Genomic DNA, 10769 nt, shown 5'->3' on the forward strand with positions numbered 1-10769 from the left:
TTAGTCTGTAGTGTGAAAGAAAAAAGGATTCACCAACAAAAATAAGACACCTCCAAAACGTCTTTGTATTTTTTTTTTTTATGTGAAGTGAGATCAAAATTTCTCAAGATGTCATCAAACATGGTTAAAGTTTGAGTATCGACTGGAATAAAAAAATTTACATGTAATCACTTTTTCTGTTATTTTAAAAAGAAAAATTGGTCAGTTATTTATATCATTCTCAGTTATGAAAGGAAAAAAAAATCTTTATTGGCATTAAAATGATCAAATCCTTAGAATTCCTGACCAGATCTTTAGGACGTTTTCACTCTTATTGTGACGATTTACCTTTGGCGACAGTGAAGTGTTTGAGGCTGGAAGTCCTCTTTGCCATCACCCTTATCAGACTGTATTAAATGCAGGTTCAGACTCTGCCAGGGCTGCTTCAAAGTGTTAACTTTACAAGAAACATTTTAAAAGATTAGTTTTAATTAGTTTTAAATCTGCCAGGAGTGAATAACTTGAGCCTCAACTATATCCAAGTTCTGTATTTACAGTATGGGGCTTCCCAGACTTGGAGGGTTTTACAGCCTTCCTCTAAAACTCTGGGGTGAGGCAGTTCCAGTAAGCAAGTCGTTTATTTACAGGCACTTACACTAATTGAAATGTATGGATCTGAACTGCAGAATATTTCAAGGTCTAAGTGATATCCTCAGAAAGTACACAGTGTAAAAGTTTAAAGTCCGAGGGAAGGAAGTTACAACACAAAGACATCATCAGCGCTAAACATAATTCATTGTTTTATTTAGCTAGTGAGTTACCAAGAGGAGAAAATAATCACATATTTGCATTTGATGGTTCTTTCTCTTCCTTTGTTTCTGGCTGAATCTCCGTCCGGTCGATTAGCTGACCGTGGAGGTTCTCCCAAAAGTTCAACGGGTCGTTTAGCACGATCGAACCTGGGGTACAGTTAGAGCACATCCACATCAGAGCAACGACAGTCACCAAGTCTAACTGGCAAAGCAGCGGGTTTTCTCCTTGGACAAATGCACTTCAGAATGACGGAACCACAAGAAAGAAAGAAAGAAAGAAAGAAAAAAAGAGGTGTGTAAGCTGGCAGTTCACCAGCCAGCTGCATAATTGTAAGCTTTTCGTACACAGAAAAAGATGCAGAAAGAAAGGGGGCAAGGTAAGGGTAGGCCCTATGATTGGTACGATTCTGGCCGCTTCCTATTTATGTCATCCCACACCTGTCAATTTCTAGCCCTCAATCTGGCAGATTGAGTCAATTTCCACATCTTTAATTCTCTTTGAGGCCAGATCAAGCTCACCAATAACCCAACCATGTGAGGCGACAGTAAAAAAAAATACAGAAAAAAAAGTAAAATCTGTGAACTCAATGTCTTCTCTGGTTAATCTGTTAGAAGCTCACAAATGAAAAATAATCAAAGAACAGAGTTAGCTAGTTAAGGGTATTGGCAGAGGCTGCTTAGAAGGACTGAAAGTGCTTAAAAAGACAGAGTTTCAAACAGATTACGCTCTTTTTCTTGTGAGACAGGAAAACGGGGTTTGATGCACCAATCAACGGATACAGGATGAGTCCACCTAATGTCGCGCTCAAGTCTTCGGATACGTTGCTGTCTCGGGAGGACAGGCCGCGACAGTCCCTCCACCGTGGGGTTAGGTTAATTTGATTTAAAGGTCCTTCATCGTTAGTGTTGCGGAGGGTCTGCCTCAAGGTCACTGCTTATTCCTGCTGCGCTCCTGGAGGACGAAACACACACACAGATCAGCAGTTAGCGAGAGCGGAGAAAGAAAGGTTTCAAAGCCAGCATCGTCAGTGAGATTGATGCTTTCTACCTCATTTCATCCAATTAGGATTATTCACAAAGGTAAACACTGAAGAAATTACACATACGTTAAACACAGTGATGTGTTTGAAGCAATTTCCTGTTGATTGCAGCTACTACAAACCCAAAATACAAGTTCACAGACACGTGGGAGACCTACAAAAAGGATTTGTAATACATAAACAGCGCACTGAGTGTATGTCTATGTATTGTACAGTTTATGCATTCAATTATAAATAGAGCTCATTGTGCATTAATTATCAATAAGGTATGACACAGAGACCCAGAGGTCATGCTGTTTTAATAGCAACCTTTAGCTCATATCTTAGACAAAGAAGCGCTCCACACTTAGTGAATATCCCCTCAAACCTCTGAAAACACTGCTTCAAAAACCAATCAAAACAACCAATCAGCAACCTTTTCTTCAACACTTTTTTCTTCCACTTAATTTTCCATCATGCTGCAATAAAGCGCTCTCCGGACAGCTAACTTCTTTAGCAATGACTGTTTGAGGCTTACCTTATGGTGAGTGTTAACGACTGTCTGCTGGACATCTGTCATATCAGAAGTCTTTCCCATGATTCGACAGACAATAACCTTTCTGTGCTGAAAATCTTATTTTTTTTATTTGTTTTTTTTTTTTGTAATATTCTAATTTTCTGAGAAGCTGAATTTTGGGTTTACATTAACTCTAAGCCAGAGTCATTCGTATTAACAAAAACAAAATCTATAAACATATGCAATGAATGCATATAATACTTTTTAAATTAAATTACTAAAATAAACTAATATTTAAATCACATATTAGCTTGTCTGGTGTTGCTTAAATGCAGAGAAATTATATTGAAGAAACCAATTTTTAATTTGTAAACATATCACCTAAACTAGAAGTAATGAAAAGGTAACTCTTCCTTCCATACTCGTGTAAAAATAATAAAAAAGCAATTAAGAAGAGAACCAATACCGCTACTAGCAAGCAAAGCACCGAATGGAAGTCTGTAATGGCTTAATGTCTTTTTTCGTGACTCATCTATGCCTTGTATTACTTTAAGACGTACATTTATGAGTCTGTCTTTTTCCTGTGTGCCATTTTTAGGCTGATCTATTTGCAGAAATAAAATTCAATCTTCAATCAAAATGGTTTTTCCATTTGTTTTGAGATGCGTCAAAAAAAAAAAAAAAATACTGCAATTTTATTACCATGCAGGGAGCACTTTCTATTCATCAGGCAGCTTTTGCTATATATTGCTCTGGAACAGAAAACTGCTGTTCTTGTTTATTAGGTGTAGGTGGGGTTTAATCAGGAGGGTGTAATTTACGCAGCAAAATTTTACTTCATCAAATAACCGGCACATTAGTGCGGGAACTGGACATTCAGCAGGTTGACTAAGATATTTTGCTAACTGCAAGTTTTGGTTATGTGTACACAGGATTTTTTTTTTAATACCTTTAAGAGCAATAAGAGTGTTTGCATGCAGCCTCCCAGGGAAATATGTTAATATATAAATTCGATAAGCCACAACATCAAAAGCACTTACAGGTGAAGGGAATTAAACTGCTCATCTTGTTTCAGTCTAAAAATTCATACAGGGAAATGTTGGCTCCATGCATTCGTGTGGTTATTACCGCGACACATGCCAGCCAACCAACCAACCAAGCTACACCCCCTCCATGGCAACAGTCTCCCCTGACTCGAGTCTGCAGCATTGCAAAAACTATTCAGGAATGCATGCAGGGAACACAACTAGCAGCCCAAGGCACCGACAGCAACAGATGCAGTGGAAGAAGCCAAATCCATGGAGATTCAGAACTGGAACCCAGTGGACCAGCAATTTTCAACAAATCACTAGAGGACGTATGAAGATGCCTTCATCTTGAAAATGTGGCACTTACATTTTTTTTTTCTCCATTCTGGTTGGGTTCAAACTTGTATTTTATTATTATTATTTTAATGTTTCAAAACAATGAATGCCACAACTCTCAGTTTAAAAAAAAAAAACAAGTTTTGAACACTTAATTTTCAAGTTAAACTTTGCAATTGTACATCACTTCACATGAAGTCTCCACAAAACCTACTAAAGTTTAAAGTTGCCAGCATGACAGGACGTGAAAAAGCACAAGGAATCCTGTGCTCTATATTTTGTTGAGGATATATTTTATGTTAATTCCAAGTACCTGAGGGTAATCACCAAGATAAAAATACAAAGCGCATGTTTTAAGTTAAAACAACCAGAGAAAGAAACTGACTAGAAAACAGGAGAAAAGAATTAGATCCCAAGGAATGAACTGACAAAATATTCAGCCATATTTACACTGTCAGGAGACTGCTGTCACTACTTTCTGCTCGTAACCCAAAATCTCACGTAGTCAGGGATAAAAGGAGGCGTATATTCTAAACAAAATATCACTCCGTTCCTACAATGTCAAATATTCAATGGCTTGTTATAGATTAAAAGAAGATGAATGCCGTGAAGCGTCATGTGAAGAACAGCACAGGTACAAAGCAATTTTTTCCCCCTTCCCATTTCTCAGATGAAACAGTGCTCTCTTTGAGGTTGACCATATCAGTTCCCTGGGAAAAATGCAGAGACCCAGACCCCAGCAGTAACTCAATCCCCAGATGGCCTGCGACAAAAAGCCTCATGATATTTAGTCTATACAAGGCCTGCAGCTCAAATCAATGTAGTTCTTCAAGTTAAAATATAACCTGACTGAGCAATTCATCACAAAACTAATTATGCAATTCATCTCCTCAAACTAATGAGAAAAATGTACTTTTCAACTAAATAAAGTTACTTTTTAGAATCTTTTCAATTATGAAATTGTGCGCAGTACCAGCTACAGAAAGATTAAAAATGGACTCGATATTCAATAAAAACTCCAAATAAAATTTAGACGCAAGGTTATCTGTCCAATCAAAAACAATAGCATAAAGAAAAAGGAAAAAAAAAAAAAAAAAAAAAAAAAAAAAAAAAAAAAAAAAAAAAAAAAAAAAAAAAAAAAAAACACACCTTGAGATGGTGTTAGGAAAAGGTCTTGTTGCACAAGCCTGACATCTTTGAAAGGCTGGGTAGGACAGGCCAAACAACAGGCAACAATTAACCTTGTCAGGTGAAGAAGGGCGAGGCCTCGACCTGCGCCGATCCCGTCATGTAATGAGGGTCAGGGATACAAAAGCAGCACGGCCCGACGTCTGCGCGACGCGGGATGAAACCGGCTTCCTACTGACAGTTTGTTTTCAGGAGCCTGAAAACATTGACTAGAAATATTTATGAGAAAGGAACCGAGTGCATATTAACGAGGTCAACAACGAGGAGTCAATACAGCGTCAGTGCAGCACCAACATTTGGAGAAACAGAGAGGGAGGGGGTCCTTGTGTATGTGTGTGTGTTTTATGGATAGAAGAATGGATGCAGAAGGACACTACTAGAGATTTAATTCTCTGTTTTTTTTAACTTCCATTTGAATTACACCATTATTACCACTATTGGGACATAATTAAATTTCCCCTCTGAGGATGTTAAACTAAGGGTGTTTTTCAGAATGACAGCTCAATGTGATTAAAGAACTTCATAATATATTATGCAGAACAAAACAAAAAAAATATATATATATATATATATATATATATATATATATATAAAACTCTGCTAACTGTGCCAGGACACATTTTAACCACTTTGGAGCCTGGGAGCTTATGCCGTTAAAAGGCTAATAAAGCACGAGGAGTCTGTGGATGCCTGGGAGGGCTTGTAGTTCAAAAGTAGATCCAACTTTATGTCTGCCTTTGTCTGGGAAAACGGAATGCCAGGAATGTGGGTTATTTCCGGAAACACGACAGTCACCTAACTCCACTTGGGTGACTCTTAGCAATCTTAACAACGCCAGATGGCTGACGCAGGTTCAGGGTTTCCTCAACTTGCTCGTGAGTAATGGCGAAGTGTCAATCTGCAGACGGGCCTCGGGGGAACTTCCATTTATTGCCTCATATCAAGTTGAACAACATCGGCTGATTATATTTACAACAACCAGCAGAAATTCAGAAATACTTGACCAGTTTTTTTTTTGTTTTTTTTTTTTTATAAAATGGCCAACAAATTACATCAGGAATGTGAAGGAGCTGTTTATAAAAAAGGAACTCACAGTGGAGACCATGAAAAGATTGTCTACTCAACAACCTACAATGGCGGCGTCTGGTCAGCAGCTGATGCTCCAAGACATGGCACCCAGATATTGTTTTGGAAAATAAACAACTTCTTAAAAATACCCATGACAGAAGTCATGGGTACTTGTAATTGATCCCACCTCGTCGTACTTTGCCAGAGTACTCTGTGTTTGAGGTGCCAATGGAGGCATGGAAAATGACATGACCCACCAGAAGTGTGTTCCCTTTTAAGCTCAATAGAAGGTAATTTATCTCACCTTTCTCAAAGCCTCCTCTTCTTCCTGACGTTTCTCATAATGTGCAAAGTCATCAAAGATTGAGGTGGTATGCTTGTAAGTGGCAATAACCTTAAGCACTTGTTTGGCCTTCTCCAGAGGCACTTCCTGAGTGTCCCTGGAGTTGGTCACTGGCTTGTTGTCATTGTTCTCCAGCCGGATGTGACGCAGCTGGTTGTTGGGCACATCCTTGATGAAAATCCACTTCACCTCAAACTTGCCCTTCCACTTGTCCTGAGACCAGACGCCTGCGTAAGCGTTGTAGTCCACTGGCGATCGCATTTCGGCCACACCGCAGAAGTGCCCACTACCGTTGACGCTGAACAACAGGTACAAGGGGCCCTTGTTGCATAGCGAACGGTAAGCACTATCCAGGCGCTTGTTTCCATGTTCTGTACTGCACCAGATAGAGTACTTGATTGAACGATGGATGTCATCTTCTGAGTAGCTCTTGATAATGAAAACACGTCCATTTTTCAAGTTCCAGTCAAAGTCTTTGGGGTTGTAGTTGTTGACGGTACGGAGTTTCTCCAACACGGGGTGCACTTCTCCAGAGCAAGGGGAGGCACTCAATGGAACTCCGCCACCCAGACTAAAGCCCTCAACACGGTTCCTGGGGGCAATCCAGCGATTGGGGGGTGGGCCAAGCTGCTGAGGTTGTTGTTGATGAAGGTGCTGTGGGAGGCCAGGTTGGGAGGGGAGGTGCAGGTGAGGAGGGCCATGGGGCAGAGGCTGGGGGTGCTGGGGTGATTGTATAGACTGGAGCTGGAAAGGCTGGTGTTGATGCTGGGGTTGGTGCGGAGGCTGAGGGGGCAAGGGGTTCCGCAGTAAGGGTTGGGGCTGTGCAAGGAGAGGGGGCTGCACCAGAGGTTGTGGGGGCATCATAGTCTGAGCTAACGGCGGTTTGTTTAAAGAGCCCTTATCGTCCCAGGTACCAATGTTCATATTGTGCTTAATTGGGGGTGGAGGAATGGCGGCACCTCCCCCCATCCCCATGTTGGCTTTGGCTTTGACCTTGAGCTGGGGCTTGGCCGGTTTCTTGGCAATTGCTGCCCAAGTGGCAGGTTTAGGTGCAGACGAGTTGACAGATGGAGGGAGATTATTGGCCATTGTACTGTTCATGCCCACTGTACCCCCTAAAGGTGAGCCAACGGTTTTGGTGACAGCAGCCACCATGTCCGTACCCAGCTTTAGCCCCGTCATACCCTGCTCAATGCTGTTCAGCACTGGGACCTTACTGAGCTGGGTGTCACTTCCAAAGCCCGCCTGTCCGTCTGTGATTGCCCGGCCCAGTGAGCTGGGAGCGTAGCCATAGCTGTTACTGTAGACTGAGCTCTGAGTTGACTGACCCTGAGAGACACTGGTTCCCCAGGTGGAAAAGTCTGCACTGCCGGGAAAGAAGTTGAAGCCATGCTGCCCGAGAAATGGAGGAGTGTTTCCTAGGGCTCCTGGCTGGCTGAAAACACCATCAGGGATAAAGTGCGGCTCCCCATTGCTCATCTGTCCATAGGTGGTAAGGTAGGGCATAGGTGGATCTCCAGCTGTGGACCAAGCAGCCTCTCCCAGAGAATAAGGAAACCCAATGGATGGAGCATAGTAGCTGGGCATGTAAGGATCAGACATTGGTGGATAGCTGTTATTCTGCATGGCACAGAAAGACAAGAGATTGAAAGTATTATTCAAAAAGACAGATGCTTTTGCATTTTATTACTGTTTAAGTAAGTTATATGTAACAAAATTACATTTTAATAAATTTCTTTTTCAACAACTCTGTTTTGTTGTACTGCCTTAGTTTAATGAAAAGTGCTGTTCATATGAATGCATTATAGCATCTGAGTACACAACATTGGAAAACATTTCAAAGAGCATCTATTAATTTTACTGTCAGATTTACAGGTAAGGCAAACATCAGAGTATCACTAGTCTTTTTTCTTATTGTATTTTTTTATTTCATTCACTCAAGCTGAGCTTAAGCTATTCTGCAATGAATAGTGGAAAAAAATTGACCAATTCTAAATTTCACAAATCTGGTTGAGGCTGCTACCCCCGCGACCTGACCCCGGATAAGTGGAAGAAGACGGACGGATGGATGGTTGAGGCATACTCCAAAAGAATTGCAGCTTTAATAAAGATGGTTCCAAAAAGCACTGACTCAGGGGACTGATTACTGGTTCATTTTTTGTTTGAAAAGATTTTCCTTCCACTTCACAATTATGTGCCATTTTGTCCTAGATTGATTCAGGGGATATGAGTAATATCTCATTGAACTGTATGGTAGCCATGTACAACAGAAGCTAATAATAACCTATTATGAGACATTGGAAAATAAAACTCTGAACTTGGAAATAAACATACAGAAGGCACTTTAATTGAAATACAAAACAGGAACTCAAGAGTTGACTTGTGAGTTTGATTTTTTTCTTTTTTTTTCAGAATAGTGGCAAAATTATTTTGTAAGTTAAGTGTAAAAAAAACTACTACTTATTAAAAATGGCTGTGGCAATCCTTATCCTAATTTAAGCATTGTGTATTTTAAAAAGTACATTACCTGATTTGTCTGGCCGCTTAGGTAAGGCTCAAAATCATCATCATTCACACCATCCTTTTGATGCATGGATCCGTTTTGCACTAAATATAAAAAGGGGGGAAAAAAATCTAATATAAGTAATTAAAAGAAGCTGTAATCTCCAAGCAGCCATGATGTCAGATGGCTACATTTTGATCACAGGTATGCTCTGCTGTGTTGTGTCAACAATGCTCCAGACTGCAGTTTGGACTACAGTTCAACAACACTGTCAGCAAGTAATAGCACAGAATATCATAACCTGCAGTGGCTAAAACTCCCAGTCAAAGCCTTACCTTTATTTCCTTGTCCTTTGGTTCTCTGAAACAACAAGTGACAAGATATTAAAACACACTGGCAGAGCAGACAGACACTATCCTACAAATATAACACCTAAGTGTGAGCTTTTGCCCGGATGTTAGCATTTACAGGTTGCTTCGTCTTACTAACCGGATGTCAAACGCTCTGACAACCAGTAAACGGTGCCGCATTGGCAACCGGCTGCAGCCGGTGTAGGTTGGCAGTACAGTTGGCCTACCTTTCAGCTAACAACCACCACATATCAAAGACTTTGTAGCCTGTTTGATTTGGCACAGTAAGCCCGTCAAACAGTGGTCCGTAAAGTTTTATTTCGTCCTCAAAGCTAGCATACAGCGCAGCTACACGAACCTGATCGACTGTGGTCGCAGACATCCTCCAGGAACCGAAACTGCTCGCTGTTTGTCAGACTGTCCGCGGCTTCTCTCTCCCCCCCTGCTTGCTCGTCTCTCTGTTTCTGCACTTCGGTGCTGCTTTCCTGGTTCGTCTCTCCTTCTCGTCCAATCACTCCGTGAACGTTACAAGGCGGCGTTTTTTTTTCTCCCCCCCTGCTGGGCTAAGATCTGACGACGACCAGCCTCTTCCAGCTGCTTCAGGCGACTCGGTGTCTGCTGATGAGAAGGCGTCAATCAGCACGTCAGTGTGACCGAGAATGGTGTTTAATCAGTCAATGTGAAAGTGATTGGAATATCCCTTACTATTCCACAATGGCGGATAGGCTCTTTACTCCCGCTTCCGTTCCGTCCTGCTGCTCCGTGACCTTCCGCCTGTGACGCTCTGAGTCATGTTACAAACTAAAGCTTCACATGACAGTCACAAACACACAGCAACTTTTCTGCTTATTTTCTTTCCTTTACTGTTTCATGCACTCAGTCTACTACCTGCCATGCTAACCGACAGCAAAAGCACAGCTTTCTTAGCTTACAAGCATCTGTTTCCCAACCCTCTATCTTGAGAGATTCTGCAATAAAACAGTATAAAACTACAGAATTGTATGGAAAGCCAAAAGTGCCAGAATCCAATAAATTATTAGATCATCAAAAGCATATTTTTCTATAAATATCTCACTTTTACTCAGGATTATTTTAGTTCAAATTAAAATTGAGAATTATTACATTTACCAAAAGAATTTAAATGTATTTATTTAGTCAGAATAGAGTGCATTCACAGCTCAATGTAGCAGTAGATTAGCATAACTAGCACTATTTCATTCATATCGTTTTATATAAATCATGTAGCTATATTTACAGATCTCAAACAAAAGTTCTCAACAAACAGGCTGAAATATATTTATGGTGGCAAAAGTTGTGTTTTGGTCAAATACGTTATTGTGGCAATTTATTCCATGTCCAAAGATACAACGACTACATATAGTCGTTGATTTTTGTTATTTTATGTGTTATTTTTAGTGTATATACAAATATATACACATTTATCTTTGCAGGGTTGCAAAAGAGATGATGTCACTCTCCAGCGGTAATTGGGCAACAAACAATGCAACCTGGACATATCGCCAGTCCATGACTGGGCAACGCAGGAACACTCAGGATAGACAACCATGCACACACTTATGCCTAAGGGCAATTTAAAGTAACCAATTAACCTAGTATGTTTTTGAG

General features: G+C 40.6%; 1 protein-coding gene across 2 annotated transcripts; it reads right to left on the bottom strand.

Annotated features, from left to right (window-relative positions):
- Nucleotides 1-755: 755 nt before the first annotated feature.
- On the bottom strand, nt 756-10104 carry ythdf3 (YTH N6-methyladenosine RNA binding protein F3). Of its 2 annotated transcripts, none has more exons than XM_007554508.2 (6): nt 9849-10104; nt 9502-9758; nt 9129-9153; nt 8818-8897; nt 6252-7910; nt 756-1743 (listed from the first exon to the last, which is right to left on the bottom strand). In XM_007554508.2, exons 2-6 carry the CDS (start codon nt 9523-9525, stop codon nt 1720-1722), a joined length of 1812 nt encoding a protein of 603 aa, XP_007554570.1. In that variant the 5' UTR covers nt 9526-9758; nt 9849-10104; the 3' UTR covers nt 756-1719. The 2 variants fall into 2 exon arrangements, with proteins under 2 accessions (XP_007554570.1, XP_007554569.1); XM_007554507.2 differs by having other exon boundaries at nt 9502-9761.
- Between the last annotated feature and the right edge of the window lie 665 nt (nt 10105-10769).

The sequence above is a fragment of the Poecilia formosa genome, unplaced genomic scaffold (assembly GCF_000485575.1).
Source record: "Poecilia formosa unplaced genomic scaffold, Poecilia_formosa-5.1.2 Scaffold64, whole genome shotgun sequence".
Taxonomy (NCBI): Eukaryota; Metazoa; Chordata; class Actinopteri; order Cyprinodontiformes; family Poeciliidae; genus Poecilia; species Poecilia formosa.

Bases quoted from the DNA above. Each gene is read 5' to 3' on its own strand.
- ythdf3 (XM_007554508.2), bottom strand. From the start codon at position 9,525: ATGTCTGCGACCACAGTCGATCAG. The intron at 8,898-9,128 runs GTAAGGCTTTGA...TTTTATATTTAG, and splicing joins CAAAGGACAAGGAAATAAAG to TGCAAAACGGATCCATGCAT. The intron at 1,744-6,251 runs GTGAGATAAATT...TTCGTCCTCCAG, and splicing joins AAGAGGAGGCTTTGAGAAAG to GAGCGCAGCAGGAATAAGCA.